Below are 24453 nucleotides of genomic sequence, written 5' to 3' on the forward strand. Positions count from 1 at the left end.
CCTAGCATGTTACGACTACATGCGAGAATGAATGGGTTATCGGTACACCTGATATTTGTTACCTATTGTTTCGCGTGGGATCCGTCCTTATTATGTATGTTCCGCGTTTGAAAGTTGCTACTTATTGAGGATGTGTCGTTTATTATTAAATGGAATAATTTTGCGTTTTGTCAAATCGTATTGTATTGTGTTTCATAGTTTATGCTTTATAATAGTTTACTTAACTAATAAGAATGCGATCTTTGATCCGACAGCACAAATTTTTATGTAACGAAAAACACTATACGTAGATAGTAGATAAAAAATTAAATGAACCAGAAAGATATTTGTTGTGCAGGAAAAGTGATATTTTTGACGGTGTGTAATCGCTGGGGAAAAATTTTCCGTCGCACGCACTCTAAGGAAGTACAGCGATTGTGATAGTACAATAGTAACTAAAATACGTTCTACGTGCTATCTGCTTTCCGCTGTTTTATTCTAAAGTTATAATTGTGACGTTTTCGATCTAAGCAATGCATAATATTTAGTCACGCTATTCGACAGCAGTAACTTGTTACGTCAATTAAGCGGAGAACATAATTTCATTTTGAAGATCGAAGAACAAAAGTTGACGGAATAAATTGATTCATCTGCTAAATCAAGCGCGGGCGTTCCAATGCTGAGACCGATCCCGATCTTGATCATAGTCTCGTTCATCATTCCGAGTTTAACACCATTTATAGCACTGATATTATAAGCAGAGATTTATCACAGTTTTGTCACATTTGATCCTTTCGTTCGAACGTTTTTTTGTCAGAAAAATATTCGTTTTGCGTGGATGATTCGGTATAGCGATACACAATCCATTGATCATGGTTATGCAATCAATGGAATTAGATACACAAAGCACCGAAGAACTCTCTCGGAGTACAAGGACCCGCTTCATCGTCGCTCGTTTTTTAGAAAATTAACCAAGTTATCTATTTGAAAAAATAAGCGATATGAAAGCCATTACTCGTTCAACAAGGGATTCATGGTCTTGCGTTGCTTTCGTAATCGTCGCGACCGTCGATAGTGGTACGATTTTGAGAGAAGACTTTGTTTCGTCGGAGTGGAAAAAATGGAACGCAATGTCAACGAGAACTCAGTTGTCCGTGAAGCATTCACATGTCTCCGAATGGGCTATAAGCTATGGGTTATATTACTCCTGTAGTCCTCGTTCGGTAGAGTTCATGCTAGGATATCGTTTTCTGTTGTCAATAACGGATACCTGCCGTAGCCGCACTCGTTGCTGAAATCATTTGTGTGCAATAACCGCACCATCGCTCTCGCCGAATTCAATTGGTTCACTAGCTTCACTTGGTACAATACCAGCATCAATGAACGCAAATTATTGTTTGTTATCATACCATTATTCAATTTTCTCAGTTCTCTCCACTTTTTTAATTTTCTCAGTTTTTTGAGTATCGATCGCCTGAAGAAACTCGTTCGCCTGAAAATCACAGCGTAAACGTTAGAATGCACTACAAATGTTAAGTGAAAACGAATAAAAAATAGACCAAGTATCGGAGCACTCACCTGTCGCTGAGTTTCTGTGCACTTGGTATTCTCCGGCCAGTCGCAGCGATCCTCGTTCCAGTAAAGTCCTGGGGGGCATGAGTGCTCGGTTACACTACCAAAATTGCATAAATAATACTTGGTGCAGTCTTTGTTGTGTGGGATAAACAATCTGCCGTGACAATCTTCGGGTGGAGAGATAGCTGGTCGTTCGTCCAACTCGATCTCCACGACGTCGTCGACGTCGGTAACAACAGAAACGGTGGTTGAGGACGTGGAGGGCAGGTCAGCTGGTCGGGACGGCGTTGTTGGTTCCCATCCCCAGCTTGGCCGTTCGGTAGTTGTCTCCGTGCTAGTTTCACCCGCGTCGATCACCATCGAGTCTAATTGAAATGCAGCGTCTATTTATAATTCATCGTCGAGACAATATCACTTATGAGGATCGATTTGATCGCGGTCAGTGACAGGTTCATCTCTTACCAGTTGTGATCGGACATAACGGTCCGTCCGGATAGTTCCTCAGAACTCGATTCATGGTTCGTAAAAGGGGACTCGGCTCGCAGCCGCATCTATTCTTGAAGTCGTCGAGATCAAGCGCCCATATCATACCACCGGCCAAACCGAGATCTAGTATCAACTCTGATTTCAGCTTGATCTGCTTGGCATCATCAAAGCTGACCCACTGGTCACCTTTATAGGCGTATGGGCCAATACGTCGCTCTTTGTCCTCTACCACGATCCAACCTTTTTTCATAGTTCTCTCACAGATCTACAATAGACGTACAAGCTTTTGAATAATTCTAAATAATTGCATGATTTCCTAAATGGTAATAATAAGTTGTAATTCATAAAAAGGTTCTTTCATATACTTGTTCAGTAATCAGTGGTTACATTACTTCGTAATAAGACAAAAATCCTCTGGCTCTTGTCGCTTCACCAGCCTCTCCTCCGCCATACGTTGGCGCATTTAGCCCCCTTTGACTCCTTTCGGCCAGTGAAAAAGATTGCCCGTACAAGGGGGCGCCCATAACGAGTTTATTCGCCGGTGCACCCTTTTCCATCCAGTAGTGAATGGAGAAATTCTAAAAAGGACACAATAGGATTGCAAACATGAGAAATTCTATGAATACGATTAGTCCATATGAAGCATCAATTGTAGGTGAGACATGTTAAAGCGTACCGCGTTAAAGGTCGGCTCCCAGTCGTTGGCCAATTCATAGAGTGGAGCTACGTGGCCGGTTTTCTTATCCCATTGACCGTGATAGTCGTAGGTCATCACGGATATCCAGTCCAAATATTTAGCCAAGGTGGGCACGTCGTAACCTTCGTCGATGACGCGTTTGCTTGGCGAAACCGCTGCTGATAAGAGCAATCCTTTCGGCTGGAATGCCTCACTAAGCTCTTTGACCAAGCTTGCGAAAGCTTCCTTGTCTGAAGCTGGTCCCTTTCTGCAGTCCACCTGCGGTGTATAAATTAACATCAGACATAGTCGTATGTATAGGGAGTTTCTAGGGGTTCGATTTCGTTATCCGATTTATAGGTTTACCTGCCAACACACTGGGTATTCCCAGTCTAAGTCCAATCCCTCGAATTCGTATTTTTCGATAAACGCTATAACGTTTTCTATGAATCGTCGCCTAGCAGATGGCGAATTAGTCAGGCGACTATACTTGTCGCCAGCTGAATCGTTCCATCCGCCGATAGCCATCAGTACTTTGATCCCTTTTGATTTTAATGCTGCTATCCTCTCGTAGAATTCTACAAAACAATTTACGTTAGAAAAGATTTTTAAAAGAGCATAACTGTATATGCTGATTGACTTACTGTTATCTATGTCAGCCCATGGATCGTGCGATTTGATCGTTAATTGCGACCCATCGAGCACCGCAAAACCGTAAAGAACGTGGGTGCACAGGTCGCTGTCCACGTCCTCTGGCAAGAACTTACCGCCTTCTTGACGATACCAAGCCCAGTTTGTAAAGTAGCAAATCACTTTAAAGTCATCGTTCGCCAAGTGTTCCCTTGATGTAGACGATGGAACCGTGATCTCAGGAACGATGCTCGACGACGTGGATGTTGGTCGAGGGTCCAAATCCTCTTCATTTATTGGAGGTCTCTCGGCTGCGAAAAATAAACAAATCTGCATAGTACACAGGTTTTCGGCGAGTTTTGACCATTTTAACCAAAGTAGTTTTTTAGAGGTTTTTAAACTTTCAGGAAAATGTGTTCCCGCACGGACATATGGTGTTGGCTTTCGATCAAGTTAATTAGGGTCATTTGCCTGCAAAGATAGAGTCTAAGTTGGGAAGGTTAAATAACGATCGTTACGTGAACGCCCCGGTCTCTATTGTTTCGTCTCGACGTATTCGCGACGTGTACATGGCTATTCATTAAGTATTCGCGACGTATTCGCGGAGTTTCTTATCTTCTTAATGAAAATATTCATTATCGGGATAACTACGTTGGTCCTCATTGTCGGCAGAGTCGGCCAACACCTTCTGCAGAGCGTGCATTAGCGGATGAGGTCCTTCTCCGCAACGATCTCGGAAATCATCCAAATCCAGAGCCCAGACCATTCCACCACCCAGTCCCGCATCCCTGACAAACTGAGCCTTCCGTGAGATCATTTCGGCGTCGTCGTAGCCAACCCATTGATTACCCCTGTAGGCGTATGGACCCATCCTGTGTTCGGGATCCTGAACAACGGTCCAACCTCGGTTTCGTATTCTGTCGCAAATCTCGTAGTACGCTAGAAATCCGGCTGCTTTGGTAAATTCTCCCGCTTGGCCCGCGCTAGCGGGGACATTCAATCCCGTATCAACCGATGGATCATTCATCGAGAATGTCTGTCCGTACAGTGGCATTCCTAGAACCGAACCGACTAGTTTAATTTTTGATCCATACTTCGTTGTGAAGAATCTAATAGTTTAGCTTGGCAGCCCCGCTGTATCAAGCGCAGCTTCGAAGCAACGCACCCATAACGATGCTGCGCCGTGGTGCACCCTTCGAAATCCAATAGTTAATGGAATAGTTTGCATTGAAATAATAGTAATCGTCATCCGGATGATAATAGAGTGGTGCTACATGGCCGGTTTTCTTATCCCATTGACCGTGGTAATCATAAGTCATCACTGCAATCCAGTCTAAGTATTTAGCCAGGGTTGGCACATCATAGCCCTCGTCAATCACTTTCTTGCTTGGGGAAACTGCAGCTGAGAGCAACAAGCCCTTCGGCTTCATTTTGTTGCTCAGCTCTTTCAGCAGATCCGCAAATCCTTGCTTGTCGGAGGCTGGACCCTTCTTACAGTCAACCTACAAAAATAATCAGAAATAATTGAATCAGTTGTGCATAGATAAAATCATACTCGGGTGATTTTAAGACGTTCCGAATATCGACAAATTTAAGGTCAGTTTAAGATTGAATATTCTACTAACTTGCCAACAGACAGGGTACTCCCAGTCTAAATCTAGTCCATCAAAGTGATACTTTTCAAGAAACTGAATAGCGTGTTCGATAAATTTTCTTCTGGCAGATGGATTGTTCACCAATCGACTGTATTTGTCTCCGGCTGAATCGTTCCATCCACCAAGCGCCAGTAACACCTTCAGTCCCCGTTTCTTGTAGGCGACTACCCTCTCGTAAAAATCTGTTTGAAAAGAAGCGAAACAAACCGTCAGGGATCACTTGAATTGAAATGTTACGATTTCTTACTTACGGTTATCATAGTCAGCCCACGAATCATGGGCTTTGATTATTAACTCCGAATAGTCGAGCACGGCAAATCCGTAGACAATGTGCGTACACAGAGTGTGATCGATATTTTCGGGAAGGTAACGGCCAATGCCTCTTCTGTACCAGGCCCAATTTGTGAAGTAACAGACAATCTAATAGAAACAATTTCAGGAGAATGATTGCTGCAATGGTGCGCAAAAGATTATAGTGATCATTCGCCATATCAAATTTTACCTTATAATAACCTGAAAGCGGAGAAACTTTTTGGGGATCAACTATCGCCGAAGATGCGGTGGTTGTACTGATCGGACTAGTTGTGCTTATATCGCTGCTGCTAGTCTGCCAGGGTCTAGAGGTGCTCGACGAAGTAGACTCGTTGATCGATTCATCGACCGATCCGACGTTCGAGGCCGCAGAATCCTGATCCTCTCCCGATTCGTCATCCTGGCAATTAGCTCGAGACGGCCAATCGCATATTCGAGTATTCTTGTTGAAGTGCAACCCTGGAGCACAATGGAAGGTCTCATGACGTCCCCACAGGCAGGCTCGATAGCTCTCGCAGTCTCCAGGAACGCTGGTATAACTACCCGGAACACATGGCTGCAGAAAAGAAGGAAACGTTCAATAATTCAAAAACCTACTTAGGGTCGTATACACGTCTATTATGTATGCATTATACTTATAATATATAGGACATAGAATAATAGAAGATTACTCACGCTAGATTTAGCGTTGGCAGAAACCAGTGCTGCGTTTTTTGCAGGTTTCTCAATGCAAGGGTTTTTGAAGGCCCAGTCGCACATGCTTCTCTTGTTGTTCCAGTTCAGGCCTGGACCGCACTGTTGCGAGATAAGATTCCCGTTCACACAAACCAAGAAATTCGTGCAGGAATTCGGATAAGGGTAATACTGGCCATGCTCGCAGGCCTTTTCAGAGATCCCGTTGGGAATTTCAGACGCGGTCGGTTTCCATGTCGTCGTCCGATGAGTGCTAGCCTTCGCAGTCGACCAAAAAGAAGTTGTTGGTCTGTGCGTGCTGGCGGTGATTGTAGCACTAGTAGCCCACGTCGATTTCTGGGTCGATGAATCTGCGAAAAGAAATTAAGCGATACATACAATAACACTGAAATTATTTCGTACAAGATATACCACAAATGTGTCCAAGAGTAATCACGCAGTAAGTGGGTTTCAGCTATCGTTCATAAATAATGTACAATTCTCTAAAGACAGATATATACAGATTTGATTTGATCACGAATCTCTCGAGATTGGCAGGTGCAAGAGTTAGACCTTTTACATAGCAATTACCTATCTTAGAATCGGAATTGGATGAGATAAGATGAGCTGTGAAATGATCTGTTGACGAATAATGTGTGTGTATGTAAGACGACCTTACCAGGTGTCGATTGACATTTTGCAGTAGCCGGCCAATCGCAGATTCCTCGGTTAGCGTCCCAATGTAATCCGGGCGCACATTGTTCGCGCTTCAGCTCGCCAAGGACGCATCTAAAGTAATTGCCACAATTAACTGGGTCTGCCGTATATTCCCCAGTGTTGCAGGATGGCCCAGGTATGGATGGTTCCCCTGGTTTCTCTGTAGCCTCTGTAATCTCTGGTATAGTTTGCTCGCTTGACGGTCTACGCAATTGGATTTATCGTGATCATTGATTCTGTTTAAGATTCTACTTAAGAATAAGTTTTCAGCTCGATCTGCTGTGCAAAAATGTTAGGCGTCGTACTTGCTCGAGGTCCAAGTCCATGATATGCTGCTCTGAGTGGTGGTTTCACTCGGGTTTGGAGTCCAACTTGGCCAGGTAGTGCTCTGGGTGGTAGAACTGGACCCTGGCGACCAAGACGGCCAGGTGGTCGACATAGTGGTTGGCCTGACCGTTGGCTTGAGCATTGGCGTTGTGGGTCGAGGAGTGTCCTCCACAGCATCGCTATGAGTAGTCAGGGTCGGTGGTTGAGGCGTGACCGGCTCGGTTGGTCGTTGACAGTCTTCTACGACTTCGCTTTTTAGACGACCTACAAAAACGAGAATGAATCTGGAACGGATGGTTAGCAGAAGACACTCGTCCAATTAGTTACCCAATGCCCGATTGATGGTCCTTAAAAGATGAAATGGCTCTGCGCAGCAACGATTGGAAAAGTCATCCAGGTCAACGGTCCACAGACTAGCGCCACCATAACCGTTCTGCAAAATGTGCTGTCCCTTTGCGAACACGCTTTCCTGATCCTCATAGCCGACCCATTGGTCCTTGTAGTAGGCGCTTGGCCCTGACCCATGTTCCCATCCTTTATTCTTCAATCTATAGCAAATTTCGTAATAAGCTAGAATTCCGGGCTGCCTGGTGAATTCTCCGGAGGCTCCAGGTCCGGTGGCAGGCTCGCCCAACCCAGACAAACGCTCGCTGGAAAGTCGATAAGTTTGACCATAAAACGGTACGCCCATCAACAACTTGGATTTTTCCGCACCGAGACCGACTAGGTACTCCATCGTAGTATTCTGGAAAAGAAAACTTTGAAAGCTCGATTCGATCTAGGTGCCAATCGACTTTCTACCATCACTTACGACATTGTAGAATGGATTGGTATCGGCAGGAGCACCGAACAGAGGTGACAAGTGTCCTGTTCTCGATTCCCAGGCCCCGTGATAGTCATAGCTCATGACTGACATGAAGTCCACGGTGTCCGAGATCTCTCGCACCTCATAAGATCTGTCGATCACCTCTTTGTACCCGGACAAGGCCACGGCCAAAACGAGTTTAGACTGCTGTTGCTCGAACTCGTACTTCAATTCCCGCAGGAGCTTGGTAAAATTTGGTTTGTCGGAATCAGGACCCTTCCGGCAATCACTTTGCCAGCATTTAGGATAGTTCCATTCAAATGAAAGACCGTCGAAGTTGTGCTTATGTAGGAAGCTGATGGTCGCGACGACAAATTTACGACGAGCGGCTTGGTTGCTGATCATGCGAGAATATTTGTCGCCGGCGCTGTCCGTCCATCCTCCGACAGCCAACAACACTTTTGGTCCATTGATCTTGGTTATTCGCTCGTACAAGTCTGCAAGAGTTGCAATGATCTCATTAAGATTTTCAGATTTTTAGCAAACAATGAAAAACTCTTAATAATTGTTTGATTTAACACTAATTTAGATTTGAATTATAAATACTGTGTTCTATGTCCGCCCACGGATCGAACGGCTGAAGCAGCAAGGTCTCCGGATTCAGGCCACCGAAAGCATAGATCACATCGGTGCAGAGCCGTGGGTCCAAACGTTCAGGAACGAATTTTCCTTCCCCTTTACGGTACAGAGACCAAGAGGTCACATAGCAAACTACCCGTGGGCCTTTTATCGTCGAGATTTCCAAGTGCTGCGGTTGCGTTTCCCTGAAATCTGTTCCGAGGCCCTGATCCTCATTATGATGGCTCTGGCCAGGTGTACAAACTTCTGAAGTTGCTCTCACACAACGACCTTCTTTCGGATCAAAAAATCTTCCGATTCCACAGCCGCCGTGATACAGAACACCTATCGGAGAAATAATGACCAACTCATATGTTACTGGTCAACCTTTGTTCAGCAACTGAAGTACTCGTTCGCGATGATCAATTACCATCGTGACAAGTGTAGAATCCAGAGCAATTTCCAGGATCGCTGACGACACCGCTGCGAAAACACTTTTTATTCGCCTGCGTTTCGTCGTAAAATCCTATCGACTCGGACGCAGTATTTAGTATAGGCCAAGGTTTTCCACAGATACCCTGAAAGAATACAAAGCGAAAATGTCATTGTTATCACCGGATTATTGAATCACCATGAAAAATGCTCAAGCTCTTGACAAAGTCAATTATGTCGATATAATAACTAATATGAAATTATATATAAATTATATCTACATTATACATTATGTATACATTATACACATACACACCTGAAAATCGTCCAAATCGAGAGACCATACAGAAACTCCACCAAGTCCAGTTGATTTCGCGTAAGCTACTTTAATCTTCACCGCTAGAGAATCCTCATATCCGATCCACTGGTCACCACGCTTTATGTAAGGTCCTTCCTCGTCCCTTCCAGAGATCCACTGATCACTCTCCAATTTCTCGCATACCTTCAAGTAATCACATATAAAACTAACGAAGTTAAAATATTTTTCCTTAATCCTCGGTCAGCGATACCGGATCGTTTTTACGCCCCACCGTGCTGACTGGTCCATTTTTCCGTATAAATAAATCTAATGATCCGGTGTACTAAAATGATGTGATGTGCAACACCAACGCGAGCAAAGCGTGGGTGGGGCGTAAAAATTACCGATTTTCGACTGAACAAGAAGTTTCAAATCAAATCAATTCTTGATCAATTACTTCATAATAAGCTAGCTTTCCGTTAGACAAATTTGCGTATACGTCTTGATTCCCGGGACCAATGATCGGTGCTCCAGTATCAGTAAAATTTCCAAATTTGAGCGTGTATCCTTGTCCGAACACGGGCAGACCTAAAATGATCTTGGATCTGTGATTGTGTGGGATCCGATCGATCCACTTATTCGTCAACCGGGCCACATAGTTCAAGGGGGCCGAATGTAGGGCCAATTTCTCCCGTCGATGCGGTGGGCTTTCTCGCCACGCTCTCAAAATAATTAAGTCGGCTATAAAACTGATTTCTGAGTTGATTGGATCTTCCAGTCTCTGCACCACTGCTAGTATATACCCGCGACTTGACAAAGACTTCTTAATGATCCTAAGTAGCAACTCGAGACCGTTTGGATCCTCCGACGAGTTCTCCCAGTCGATCGCCACTCCGTCGAGATCGCGGTCGACCAGAAATTTTAAGATAGACTCGGTCAGTTTTTCACAGTGCAAAGTGCAACGGTCTTTCACCACCTGAGAGAACAATTTTTCTCTGTTAGCGGAAGAGATTGAAACGAGTACTCGCAACGCCGGATCCTTCGATCGGTGTCCTGTTATCGCTTTGTATCCACCTATTTCAATTAACTCAAGTAAATTAATGGAACGGGATCAGGTCGCACAAAACCGCGTTTTGTTCGCTATACTCTAACAACGAATTACCTTTGATCTCGTTGTATTCATGATCTATTGAAATGATCTCCAGCTTCTCCGGATCTGAAAAAATTTGGTTTATTTGATTTATTCGATCGCATTGAGTCTCTGGACCTTTGAACAATGATCAATTTTCAAAATCGTTGTTTTGGCATGTTATTGTACACCATCTGTATATTTCATTCGGTCCAGAGACTGGCAGAAGTTTAGGGAAAGTTTGTTGGATTGTTCAGTACCCAAAGTGGCTGCAGCATAAACCAAGTGAGAACATCTGTGAATCGGGATCGATTGCGGAAATAGAGAGAATGGTTCCGTTCTATGAACAGCTTTTGAATCTAGATGACAGACTACTTTTGGCTCAATGATTTGCTGCGTTCTTGTCAGAGCGGGTGGTACAAGAGGCGCGATCCAAATTGATTCGTGATCAAGACTGCTGCTGACGAAAGGAGCCTCGCGATGCTCGACAGCGTCTCTCAACGGCACCCTTCCGTCGGATCTGCAAAGGGATCGTAAAGAATATATTTAATTTCAGCGTATCGTATGTACACTTTCAGATTTCACTTATGAAACGGCACTAACTGTTTAATTTCCTGCAAGGTTGGATTACCGGGACTCGGACCGACTATGTTAGAAGGCAGAGCCTCGACCGCGTCGCGGAGCGGGTATCTCTTCGAACCGAATTCTTCGTATTGTTCGTATTGTTCATGAAGGATAGATCCCTCAACAGAATTTTCTATCATCGGTGGGTTCTCGACACGTACTTTTTGAAACGAAGGTAAGTTGATCGTCTCGTTCGGATTTCTATTCCAAGGTGGAGGCGATGGTGGCGGTAGCAGCTCATGAGTCGGTATCCGGTGAGAAGGTCCTGCGGCCGATAGGCCTACCAGAACCAGAACAACTATCGGTGTCATCTGCGCCAGAGAAAATTAGTAAACATCACTGAAGAAACCAACTTATACGTTATACGTGTGTAGTGATTCAAGTCGCCTATGTTCACTGTAGCAACGTCGTGAAGGTCAAAATTGAATGAATAATTTAATCAAAAAATAAAATCATTGAAAAAGCAAGTGCGGTATAACACTAGCAATATCGCGGTAGAACGGACTCAATTAAGCTGGACAACGAATTATCCAGACAAGAACAAACGCTGAACAAGAGATTAAATTGCTAGCTGGAGTATTAAAAGGGCCAGAGTATTAATTGTCCGATGGATGGTGGCCGGTAGCCAGTGGCCAACGAAGAAACTTAAGGCAAGTCTTGCCGCCAAGAACACGCGAGCGTGTAATCGCTAGGCCGGAAAGCAAAAATAGGAAACAAGATGTGTACTCGGTGTGACAAGCAACCTCTGTCGGCTAATAATTGAGATCAACCAAGTTCAATCATAACAGTGCCCACAACCATTTCACTGCGACCTTTTCTCACTAATTGATATATTCTCGGCCGTAACGCTGTTACGGCGCTTGTGTCATTAATATTCATTGCGTGACGCTGCTGCGGTCGGCGGAACCAAAGCGTCGAGAGAAAAAAAGAGGAAAGGTTCTCAATCGTGGACACCTCATTTCCCAGGACCTTGACGTTGGACCTTGCTTTCCAAGGGTTCTGTCTCTTTGGCGAACAAACCGGCCGCCATATCGATCTTACACAAAGTCGATATTTATGCGCATCACCGTGCGCTGATTCACCGAGAAGACAGAGACATGCTAAGCACATAAATGATGCTCGATGATAGCCCCAAAAGTCATTAAAAATGCTCGACTCGTCTCGAAGATAGAAGCAGCGGTGAATGTGACAAAGAACAACCTTAGCCGGTTCATTGTCTCGTCCTCGGTCGTTTTTGCTAACGCTACGCAATGCAATGCAACGCAATGCGATGCTACCGTCAGACATACCAATGAGATTCATCACTAACTGGAAAACATTCGATATTCTCAAAGATGGATTAATAATAAGCCTATACATTCGGCAGGTAGGAAAAAGCTGGCCCAGACCGTTGGTAAACACTTAAATATGCGGTGGATTGGTATATATTTATTTTAACAGTTTTACTTCTTCCAGAATAAATTCTTTTAGAACTTCGTGTAGGCCAACCGTGACTATTAGAACGAACACATCTAATATTGAACACTAGTGTTTCGTTTAGAAAAATTCGAAGGGGAAAAGACGTCAAATTCTTGTCACGCTTCAGTATCGCGCAAATCTAGCCAACTCTCTCTAAATTACTTAAAAGTAATTATTTTTCGTGTAGACGTTTCAAGTCTAAAGTGCGCCCAGTAAAAGGAACGGTAAGGAAAATTGCAAGAAAATATACTGCGAGACCGCGAGATAGAGAATGATAACGATTGATAAGGTAAAAGAAAACGAACCTTGCCTCGAGCGAGAAGCGGCTGGACGTTCTCCGGGAGAACGCGTCCGGGTTGTGCGATACGAGTGCCCGTGGTTGATCGTTGGCGAGAAGCGGACAAAGAGAGCCGAAACGGAGCGTTAATGTCACCCGGTTCTACTGCACTGAATGATGATTGAGAAGCCGCGATCAACTACCGATCCAACACTCTCCACCACCACGTTCTCCTTCTTTTCCTCTGTTCCTTTCTTCCTCTGTCCCTCTATTCAGTTTGGTTGTGAATCGCGACAGGAAATCGAATTTTGAATAGCCGCGCGTTATACCACCCGCTTCGCGGGGATGGCTACCTTGCATGAATCTGGTATTCCGAATGCGCGGGGCGGCCATATATATACCTACTCCGTCGTAGCCGGGGCCCCTCGACCCGCACCCTACGCGGACCCTCTCACGAACGTCCTTGACCACGGACAGAACACGAAAAGAACCGTGTCGTGTACGTACACGAATTCCCCCTGGCAGAGGTGAGGCAACGCACCGCTTCGATGCTACACCACCACGGTGGCGATACTCTTTTCCAGCCGTTCGAATCTTTCAAGCATCCGATCGCTGCAAGACATTTGCATAGCCCACACTTTGGTCCTCTGGTTCTCCAGTTCTTCGGTGGTCTGGTTCTTGTACGCATTTTCTCGGTTCTCTACTTTTCGATAACGTTGCCGGTCCCGATGGCTCTGCCTCCCTTTCCGCATCCTCTTCCTTTTCCTATGATTAGTTTTATTTTTAGCAAATAGAACAAAGTAACAATCTCTGTAACGTGAAAAATATTTCAAGACAGTTCACTATACCTATCACCGTATCGCTATGTATATGTCCCATTCCTCTAGTAGAGCCTGTTTGATGACGTCTTTGTTTCATCATAATCCAGAGCAACGAAACCATGCTAACTTAGCTTATACTACAGATAGTACCCGTGCCTATTCAACGATTATCAACGTTTCATCAACTAGCAGAAACAACTCGGGGTTGGCGCAACTCCACGAGAAATAAAGGAACGATTCCTTACTAGTTTTCTTGTTTACGATGAATTATCGGTTCGCAATGTGTTTATTGACAAGTGAGTGTGCGCATCACCGCCGCTCTCGAACTGATACACCACCTTTGATAATTATGGGGGAATTTATTTATTCATGAGTCGCCCACGCAGAAATGGAGAACGATAAACCGGCAAAGATAGGTCTCGCGATCCCCTTGCTGAACACGCAAGGCAACAGAATACACAGCCAAGCAGAAATAAAAGAACAAAAAAGAGAGAGAGCGGATATGAGTGAAAGAGACAGAAACAAAGAGAAGAAGGAGGCGAAAGGTTCGAAGTCAGGCCAAGTCTGCACGAGCGATAATCAAAATCTTTGATGCCCTGGCATGGGACCCATGAGTCGGGTCACTAACCAGTGAACAGAAAAGCAGCCCAAGTCTGCCCGTATGTCCTTGACTCGGAGTTATAAAACCCTTCAAAACTCGGATGCACGGAATCCAGTCGCGTGTAGATTAAAATGCGGATGGATTTCTTCGTCAAGCGAGAACGAACATACATGCTTCTAATACTATCGAAACGGCTACCTTTCTCTCTCTGGATTGACGTGTGCGTCTTTGACGTTCTCACTCTCAGAACGATCGGACAACGGAACCAGTTAATTTATGAGTGATGTAATTATAAAAGGACCACTTCGATACTTGCGACCGAGTATCGTAAGTTGATTTGATGAATGGCTTACGGTAGTTCGCTTAAGTACCCTGGCGACAATCAAGGTACTTCATAGTGTCATGTAAATTAAGACATTGAGTTGTGTCGTGGAACTCGCGTCCGAAATCGGACCATGTCGGGCCCCAGGATTAACAGGCACTGTTCCACGAATTTCACCAATCCAACTATCTCTTGCCATCCCGCCTTAAATGCTTTTTCGTGTACAAGTTCGCTGTTAAATATCAAACGATGACCCAATGTGATGTTTCCAAAAACTGTGCCTACTATAGATGGTCTCCTACGAAAATGATTAGTTTTTAGAAAACATTAAAATAGTCGCCTTACGATGAATGTATACTCACCATCAAGAGCCGAAATAAAACACGATCAGTTTCTTTAGAAATGTTTTTTGCGCCCCTGCAAGTAGCGATTTCAGCGGCGCAACGAATAAGAGAATTTCGGAGCTCGTTGAACCAGATGTCGAAAGAAATAATCTATCGGACTGTCAAATAGACGGCCATTAAAAATTTAATTATGCATTCGGTTGTTTTTGCGAAAACGTTACAACAGGTTCCAAGTACAGGAACGATTCATGCAACCTTTATAGAAACAGCTGACATCTCGATGCCAATGAACTTCGGAGAACGTGTCGATAATCCGACCCGTCAAGCGGGAACCATCGAACAAACTGGATCTCCTGTTCGCGCCAATTTGGGGAACGAACAAGACTTAGATTTGAATACTAGTCGTCGGCTGTCACTGTCCTTCTTTCTTCCTTCTATTTATCGATGGAAAACGATTATTTTGTAACAACTTCCCATTCGTTTTCAAAGATTTATGCTCGTTTAGCGAACTGATTGAAAGTGAGGAAGAGATTCCTCAAGGTCTTAGGAGTAATTTTATTTTTTTTTCTAATAAATCGTTTATTCGTTGAAATAATTGCCAAATTGTCGCAGATGCTTTCTTATATCTGATCACTAAACACTAATTACCAAACATTCCTTCTTCTTTTTCCTTTTTGAATTTTTTTTATGGAGGAGGAAAACAAGTCGATAAATCGACCGTTCGTAAGTTCAAGGTGGATCATCGGCATTCCCAAAACTGCTTTATTTTTAGGAGTTCACTGTTTTCTCGATATACATACATGTGACATACACAGGCAACATACAACGATGCTACGATCTACCCTCAAATCTTCCAATGGGACGAGTTTCTAACACCCGTAGGACTTATCTCCTTTTTTTCTTTCGACCATGGATGGAATTCCAACACCACTACCCTCTTCCTGTGTTTGTTTGAAACGAGATTCAAGCTAATGCAGAAAAGAATTGTCACAACCGAACAAAGGGATTTTTAAGATTTTATACCTGTTCTAATCAAACTACAGGTATTTTATATTCGTGACAATCTGTAAGTTGTTCTTCACATTATTATAGCTTGTCTTGTACCTGTATGACTAATACCAAAACAATTAAAATATATTTATTGATACTCCATAGAACTATTGGTTTCATCCAACGTTTACGCGTTTCCAACATTTAATTCTATCGGTCTGTTTATAACTACTATTACGCATCTATTCTTATATATATTGTTATTACTATTACACTATGAATCTTTTTGAAAAATAGGAAAAGTATTTTTATTGCAAGTTTGCATATAATATCATAACCTACCTACTACGAAGCGCTCTAGTTTTGAATTTGAATCATAGAAAAGTAGATAATCTTGATTAAAATAGCTGATACAGGCAATGGTGGCGCCTCTTTTAGTGGAAAAGCGAAACTTCATTCGGGATCCATGTAACACCAATTGGTGTAGTGACAAAACGCTCATTACCGACAGTCGATTTTGGCTAGCAGCACTACAGGGAAGGTACATACAATAGTAGGCCACGGTGCAAGAATAAGAAACTTAAATTTTTGAAATATTGATAACAATAAGCGCTACACTGAAATGGTCATGGAGCTTCTCTTAGATCACATATTATTGTCTAAGAGGCTTCTGAAGCCCCATTTTTAGGTGACAAAAATTTACATTGGATGATGATTGGGTGCTAGGTCACAGTCTGAATACTCCAGAATACTCTTATGTATATTCCTATACCTCGTCTGTGTTCCATGGACGGACATTCGTGGGTTCGTGGGTTTTATACACTCCACCTAGTGATTATATGTTATAACTGTAACAGTTTACGAGATTTCTTCGTAATTTGACTTGTTAATATTGTCACCTCAACCAGTAGCAAAATTACATGTGCATAACAACAAACCAAACCTGCATTCCTTCCAAGTGATTTCTTTTTATCCGTGAAACGGTACAAACGACACGTATGTAGTATGTGCATGTGACTTGTGACTTTGTTCAACCAGTTTCCAAAGGAACAATTTATCAAATAATTAATTTTGAAATCAAAATTTATTATTTACATACTTAACGCTTAAAATGTAACTGTTGTTATATGGAACAATACATAAATTAGATAGGATATTAAACTGTCATATGACGTACCCTTCAAGTATGTTTTACACATGGAAATAAATCCAAAGGCGATACAATCACCCGTCAGAAATACGTGACAACGAGAACTATGTTTCTTGAACAAATCCTATTTCTACGCGTTTGACAGATGATTGATTGTTAATTTTAAGAAACTTAAAAGCGGTTACGATTAGAAGAATAACTCACGATGGAAGCAGTACCAAGGTTACCGATGATATCGTTTCAATTAAAAGTCAGTCCGGAAACTACTACGTTTGGATTAAAATTGAAGCAGGTACCAAGAATTTGTATCTTAAAAATGTTTCGGTATATTGGTATATTACACTTATACTTCATTTCACTTTTTATTGTGCATACCACTTTTTATTGTACAATTTTGCATAACCATATTAACTTCGTTAGCTGCATTTGCAAAAATAAATAAAACAATAAATGTGTTTCATGTTCTTCATCTATTTTCAGTACATCCTTGATTTTTATAATGAGGACCCTGAATCCTATTCAAATGAAATACATCAGTTGGAAAGTTTACGATCAATGGCTATTAGACCACCGATCGACATGGCTGGTTGTTTATTATTGAAGAAGTATTACTGTCAGTTACATTTTCTTCAGAGCAGATTTCCTATGGGAAAAGATGGTGCAGCAGCAGTCACATTTACATGGTAAACTTACTTTCAATAGGAAACTATCTTTACAATTAGAGATTTTCGTTTTTATATATTTATATAGGAGAGACACATATGCAAACATGGTTTGTTCATTGGCCAGTATTCGCTTTGAGATAATTTCTGTATTATATAATATTGGCTCAATGCATACTCAATTGGGTGCACGTACAGAGAGGCTATCTGCTGATGGTATGAGAATGGCTTGTGCACATTTTCAATGTGCAGCATGGGCATTTGAACATTTAAAAAACAGTTATCCGCAACCATCCGGTGTAGATTTGGCTCCAGAATTGATGACGTTTATGCATCAACTTTGTTTGGCCCAGGCACAAGAATGCATATTAGAGAAGAGTATGCTTGATAATCGTAAACCTACAATTGTTGGTATGTATTAAACAGTTAGAAATTGCACAGATACAATTATGTTTTGTGGCTTTAATTATCTGCTCTTGTGTATCATTCTACAAGATATATGTATCATGCAGCAAAAGTCGCAAGACAAATAGTGGATTATTATACTCTGGCATTAACCACGCTTAAACAAGGTGGAAGTGAGGATGGAACTATATCAGACACAGTTGGCACAAAAATATACAGGGTACAGTATAATAATACTTTTACTTGCAAGTATTTGTGTGCGATAAGATAAGCTTGAAAGTGTGTTGTTCCAGAGCTGGAAACGATACGTGAAATTTAAAAAGGCCTACCATTTAGCAGTCACCCATTTATATCAAGGATTAGCAGCAGAAGAACAAAGAAAAATGGGAGAGAGGGTGGCATTTTATAATGCTGCGTTAGCTTCATTGAATGAAGCACAATCAATTTATGCACATGCAAAGACTGAAGAGAAAACACTTATAGAAGAAGCACTTACATTTACAAACGACGTGATAGAAGGAAAACGAAAAGCAGCTAAAAATGAAAATGAATTCATATACCATGAAGAAGTACCTGAGAAGGAAACTCTGCCCACAGTAAAAGGAGCCTCATTAGTTAAAGGATTATCGTTTAGTATAAACGATCCTGAAGTTTCGGGTCCTGATATATTTGCCAGGTATATAAATTGATCTCGTGATAACTACATCGTAAAATTTCATTTATACAATATAATATTGTTTACATTGGTTGTACAATACAGATTAGTACCAATGAAAGTCCACGAAGCCAGTTCTTTATATTCAGAGGAAAAAGCAAAAATATTGCGATCTATTGGCAGCAAAATCGAAGATAAAGATCAACAGTTGAATAGTTACTTGGCATCTTTAAAATTAGAGCATATGAGTCTATGGGATCCCGATGTTCAAATTACGGAATGGGAGCGTTTGCCTCTTCCTGATGAATTGGTTGAAAGATGCGCAGCGCTGAATGCAAAGCAGCACGTCATTCAAGATCTAGTGGATGTAATGGGAAAATTGTCCAACACCAGTCAAGACGTCGAGAAGATACTAAAGGAAATTAATAAGCTTCTTCTTGACGAAGAGATGAAGTTGGAAATTAATCATTTAAAAACTAAATATCTTTATTTTATCCAACAAGCCAACAGTTTATTAATACTTCCTTGATTTTACAGAGAAAAGCAGTATCAGGATGCAGTTGGGAAAAGACCGCCATCGATCGTAGCTACTGATTTAACCAGGGAAGCTAAAAAATACGAAGAAGCTCACAGCAAAGCATCAGAGAGTAATCATGCATTACATAAAGCGATTACGATGCACGTGAAAAATTTAAAAATACTCGCCCAACCACTTGCTGAACTTATGACGCATGTACCATCACCGAGTGCCTACCTTTCAGGTATATTGTAGCTTTTAGAAACCTATTTTCTAAATACATTATTACCTTCTGTCTATTCTACATTTTTCAGAACAAAACAATGAGAAATCACAAACTGCTATCGAATTAGAACGAATGCACACGAAAGAATTAAAACACATTTTAAACAAAGTGGATGAAATGCGCCGACAAAGAAATGAGTTGCATACAAAATTACGTGATTCGATTGCACAGGATGATTTAACACGATTATTAGTTACCGCTACATCCGATTCCGGACCCTTAGACCGCTTATTCGCGGATCAGCTTAGCAAACATCAAAATTTAGTCAGTATTTGTTTTTTGCAAATTCATCGGAACGTTTCTATAGAAGAACTTAAAATTATTTCATTTGATGTTGCAGGTATCATTGATAGAGCAAAATCTTGTTGCACAGGATAATATCCTGGCAGCTTTGACAGATGCATACGCTCAAACTGCTAACGTACGGAAAGGAGTCGAGGAAATATTGAAACGTCGAGAACATACTGTATCGTCTTTAATTACGTCCTATGATGCTTACGAAGACTTGTTGGGTAAGGCCAACAAAGGTCTCGAATTTTATAGAAAACTGGAGATAAATGTGTCGAAATTACTACAAAGGGTGAAAAGCACTTGCAAGGTGCAGGAAGAGGAACGCGAGCACATCCTTGCTCAGGATAACAAAAATTCCCACGGAAAAGTCGATACAATAACAACTACCACTTACGATCAAAGCCGTGTTCGATCTGGTAGTGGTCTTAAGTTAAAAGATTATTTAAATAACAGACCAGAAAATGTTCAGAATCAATATTATAACGTAGGCAAAGGCCAGGTTAGACCATTTCCAGGAGACACAACAATGAAAGCATATTTAGACGATGCAGTAGACAAGAGTATAATTCATTCCACGGGAATGTCTTTATCGAATACAGCACCGTCTGCACAACCTGTACAACAGTATTATCCCGCATCATACACAGATTACAAATCCAATTTACCATACGCTTATGAATCTGTTTCGTATAACGAAAACTCCACAATAAACAATACTTCGATTCCAAACTACGTGCAAATGAATAATACAGATATCACGAATAGTTATTCGCAAGCAACCGTTACAAGTATGACAACGAGTACCGCAACTACTGCGGCACATTATCCGCCAAATTCTTTCATTTCGAATGGACAATATTCTGAAGTCTTGGATGGGCAACACAAGTATTCTACGAATACTCAACTGCAGTATAATCTTCCTTCAAATGTAGCGCAATATGAGACTTATCAACCTTCGATAAATTATAATACTGGATATAATTTTACACAACAATATCCCTCTACTATTGAAAAATCCGACAACACGGTTGATACAAAAGTTCGAAATCTACCCTCGCAAATGTCAACAATATCACAGACAGCTGTACCAACATCTAGCGTATCTAACCAATCCCTGAATGTGCATCAAAATATTTATATGGCTACAGATCAACAGCGGCAGCAGTATGGAACCGAGCCAGTTCCTCAGCAAACGCTTCCTTCTGAAGGATCTGCGCAAACTATTATAAACCAACAGGTGTTGCCAGCTAATAATTCTCAGATGCAAAATTATACACTCCCACAAATCAATCAAAACGAAGTTCCATGTTCTCAAGATTACAGCAGTGGAACAGTATATTACAACCAATTGGATCTGCATACCCAGCAGACAGCTGGGTCTACTCAAAGCACGCCTGGGACAGCTAATATCGCTGCATCTACGTCTCGCATACCAACACATTACGTGCATACAAACATTCCTCAATCCATTAACTCCACTACATCTTTGACAGTTGTAGGGAACGAAAAGGACACTTCAAACTTACATAATACTACTATTATACAATATCCAGGCCAAACGGACCCATTTTATGTGGATAAAACTTATTCTTATGGAACGCAAGTACCCATCAACAACACAGCTAGTACACTGTACATACCAAACTCCTGTACATACCAAAGCGTGCAGCAAAACACTGGTGTTTCATATGCCCATACTATGATGCCTTCTGATACTTGTAATACATACACATATCCGAACTGCTCGAGTACTGCAGAAATAATTCAGAGTCATGCAAAATCATCGACCATCCAAAATTACTCACAGATGTACCAGTATCCACAGCAATCACATTATTCTGGATATGTTGGTTATTCGAATCCCTATAATCAAGGATATAATTACATGCAAAGCAATCAAATAACAAATGCAGTAACAGAAACTTACAAAAACCACATGGGATACACGTATAATCCCACTAGTCAGTGCTACGAATATAATTCATCAATTAACCCTCAAAATATGCAACCTGTTCAGGAGCAACAACAGCAACCAGCACAACAACCAGCACAACAACCACCACCACCACCACCACCACCAACAGAATTAACATTGCAAACGACTATTACAAACAGTAATGTTTACTTACCTCAAGAAAGCAATGCAACATACACAAATGCTAGCAATAACTCATTGGTAAGTCAAACACCATCTTCACAGTATTCAGGGCAGCCGTATCAATCTCAAGGTACATCTGATATCTACTATACAACACCATATGGTCTCCAAATGCAAAATCAAGGTAATTCTGAAAGCGTTAGGTAATTAAACTTTGGAAAATAACTTATTAGCCTTCTTTGTCTTTCAGCCTCCGTCGGAAAAAATGAAAACCAAACAAATTATAATCAAACATATATGCAAGCTGTTAACAATGGAACAAATACAACTACAAGCAAAAATGCCACAAAATCTACCTCAAAATCATCGGAAAAGTCTAACGTCGATTTGTTGTCTGACCTGGATATCACTATAAATCATGCTCCCTTAGTTCCGGAAATACGTCCTTTGAACAAAACTCAAATACAAGAGGAATCTGTAGCCAGCACTGTCGATGATGGAAACAACATAGAACAACATAATGATAATGAACAAGCTAATGCACAGGCTTGTACTAGCGAGGATAAAGTTGAAAATGAGAATTTACAAATAGTATGGGATACATGGTATAATGATGTACAACCGAAAAAAGATCCTCTAGGAGATCCAGTGGCTCTACAAAAGTTCATTAGCGAAGTTGAAAAATATGAGAAGTTTATAGATAGCTTACTTGTTAAAACATTAAGTGGAGCAACAAATCTTGACATAAAGTGGAAGGAGATCCAAGAATTTGAGGTATGACTTACTATCAGAAAATATTTTGCTATACTGTCGTAACGTTATTAAATATATAATTGATTTGATTCTAGGAGAGAGAAAGTGGAAAGCAATCGTGCACTGTGGCATTGGCTCATTCCTCAGAGAACAGAGTTATGGAATGTATCCCTTACGATGCTGCCAGGGTACAGATACTATCAACAGATATTCAACTAAGTTATATCAACGCTTCACATGTAGCAGATATCACACAATGGATACCAACAACATTCATCGTTACTCAAACACCATTGCTGGATAAAGCACAAGTATTTTGGATGATGACGTGGGAACAAGAATGTGAAATAATTGCATGTTTAGTTTCAGATGTACAGGTAACTAAATATCTCATAGAGAAGATAACTTTAAATACAGAACATTATCTTCAAAATTATTGTATTAAATGTTCTTATTTTGTTTTGTTCAGTTAAATAGAGAAATCTACTGGCCAACAAACGAAGAAGACATCTTACATATTGGCATTTTTACAATTACATTGAAGAAGAGAGTCAATCATATCTCTTACATTCAAAGGGTTATAACTGTATATAATATTAAGAATAACTCGGAAAAGACTGTTGTGCATATGCAATTCCTTACATGGCCTTCCAAGTGAGAGAAATATTTTATGTGACGTTTATTTCTATTTCTTGTAAACAGTATTTTACTTCTCTTCTGATCTTGCCTTGTTTCTAGTGGCTTCCCCAGTAGTCCAGGAACGTTACTTACATTTGCAACAGACGTTATGACGGAACAAGCGTTGCGACGTTGTTCAAAACCCATAATTGTTCATTGCCTGGATGGAGGATCATTGAGCAGCTTATTTTTGGTTGCAACAGCAACAGTATGTCATATAAGAGCTGGATGTGGAATAGTCGATGTACCCCTGGTATTTAAAGGTTTTCTCAAATGTCGCAAACAAGTTGTAAATAAGGAATCTCTATTATTTGCTTATCAACTGGTTTTATATCACGCCCAAGATATTTTAATGAAACGTAAGAACAGTATTACTTTTTATCTCAATACGTGAAATACTCTCAATCGTCGATTTTCAATGATGATTCATTATTCTTAAAATATCTTAGGTGGCATTTTATCATCCACACGCTCAACTTTCGAAAACTTCGAAGGATTCAAAGGGAACAAAGATAAGATCTCTAGAAAAATGCATCCTTCGGATGATTTCCTTCAAAGTCTCGGCATTAACGCTCAACGACCAGATACAGAACAAGGTTTACTTATAATCCGTTTGCAATGAATTGTCATTTAGAACATAACAATATAATGTATAGTAATATTGTTGATCACTGTTTTAGGTCAACAAAAAGCTGCGACAAACAATAGTACAGGATCTTCGAATTCAACATCCATTCAAGAAAAAGGTAACGAAGCAACGATGGATCCTTTGAATCAGTTAGATCCTTTGTGGTCTATTAGAAGATAAACGATTATAATTGGAAAGTAGAGTTTTATTATTCACGAATTAATAAATCTAATATTTAAATAAATGATTCCATTCCTAGATTTCTTAAATTAATGATATTAATAAGGTACTGAGGCAAATGTATAAACAACACGATTCATTTTAATATTACATAAATGAATAATTAAACATGTGAAAAAGATATTCGTTTCTTAATTCTAAAACAATTGAGAGTTTCAACGTAAATTGTTAAATACGAGTATATCGAATAAAACATACGCACTGAAACAAATGCTGTCTTGTTTACATTTATTTTCACGTTCACCAGGAATCGCACGTATTTGTACAAATTCAGAAAATGAGGATTGACATTAATTACACGTTCAAGCAAAGGATGTCTGTACATGCCTTTACATAACATAT

General features: G+C 41.0%; 2 protein-coding genes across 3 annotated transcripts; one reads left to right on the plus strand and one right to left on the minus strand.

The window, feature by feature from the left end:
- Positions 1-210: 210 nt before the first annotated feature.
- LOC144474972 (putative chitinase 10) lies at positions 211-11246 on the minus strand. The gene is made up of 24 exons (XM_078190411.1): positions 10915-11246; positions 10572-10831; positions 10345-10398; positions 9640-10256; positions 9201-9386; positions 8883-9030; positions 8441-8797; positions 7841-8331; positions 7357-7774; positions 7008-7293; positions 6665-6906; positions 5989-6356; positions 5504-5869; positions 5253-5421; positions 4972-5183; positions 4512-4848; positions 3998-4402; positions 3361-3657; positions 3083-3294; positions 2717-2995; positions 2433-2618; positions 2017-2305; positions 1558-1919; positions 211-1471 (listed from the first exon to the last, which is right to left on the minus strand). Exons 1-24 carry the CDS (start codon positions 11244-11246, stop codon positions 1391-1393), a joined length of 6954 nt encoding a protein of 2317 aa, XP_078046537.1. The 3' UTR covers positions 211-1390.
- A 5268-nt stretch (positions 11247-16514) lies between these two features.
- Positions 16515-24062, plus strand: Mop (tyrosine-protein phosphatase non-receptor type protein myopic). 2 transcript variants are annotated; one of them, XM_078189907.1, is made up of 15 exons: positions 16515-17190; positions 17379-17581; positions 17649-17971; positions 18073-18185; positions 18259-18641; positions 18726-19073; positions 19158-19381; positions 19452-19687; positions 19764-21996; positions 22063-22586; positions 22661-22942; positions 23035-23219; positions 23304-23602; positions 23693-23839; positions 23924-24062. In XM_078189907.1, the coding sequence occupies exons 1-15, from the start codon at positions 17104-17106 to the stop codon at positions 24049-24051; spliced, it is 5715 nt and encodes a 1904-aa protein (XP_078046033.1). In that variant the 5' UTR covers positions 16515-17103; the 3' UTR covers positions 24052-24062. The 2 variants fall into 2 exon arrangements, with proteins under 2 accessions (XP_078046033.1, XP_078046034.1); XM_078189908.1 differs by lacking the exons at positions 16515-17190; positions 17379-17581 and having other exon boundaries at positions 17837-17971; positions 18056-18185.
- The last annotated feature ends 391 nt before the right edge of the window (positions 24063-24453 follow it).

This window comes from Augochlora pura, chromosome 9 (assembly GCF_028453695.1).
Source record: "Augochlora pura isolate Apur16 chromosome 9, APUR_v2.2.1, whole genome shotgun sequence".
Lineage (NCBI taxonomy): Eukaryota > Metazoa > Arthropoda > Insecta > Hymenoptera > Halictidae > Augochlora > Augochlora pura.

What these genes read in the sequence shown, in the direction of transcription:
- LOC144474972 (XM_078190411.1), bottom strand. Translation starts at nt 11,246, where the DNA reads ATGACACCGATAGTTGTTCTGGTTCTGGTAGGCCTATCGGCCGCAGGA. An exon ending in GTGGGCGGACATAGAACACA is followed by an intron (nt 8,332 to 8,440) that starts GTATTTATAATT and finishes CAACTCTTGCAG; the next exon opens with ACTTGTACGAGCGAATAACC. An exon ending in AATACCCAGTGTGTTGGCAG is followed by an intron (nt 2,996 to 3,082) that starts GTAAACCTATAA and finishes TATACACCGCAG; the next exon opens with GTGGACTGCAGAAAGGGACC.
- Mop (XM_078189907.1), top strand. Translation starts at nt 17,104, where the DNA reads ATGGAAGCAGTACCAAGGTTACCGATGATATCGTTTCAATTAAAAGTC. An exon ending in TTGGATTAAAATTGAAGCAG is followed by an intron (nt 17,191 to 17,378) that starts GTACCAAGAATT and finishes ATCTATTTTCAG; the next exon opens with TACATCCTTGATTTTTATAA. An exon ending in GTTTAGTTTCAGATGTACAG is followed by an intron (nt 22,943 to 23,034) that starts GTAACTAAATAT and finishes TGTTTTGTTCAG; the next exon opens with TTAAATAGAGAAATCTACTG.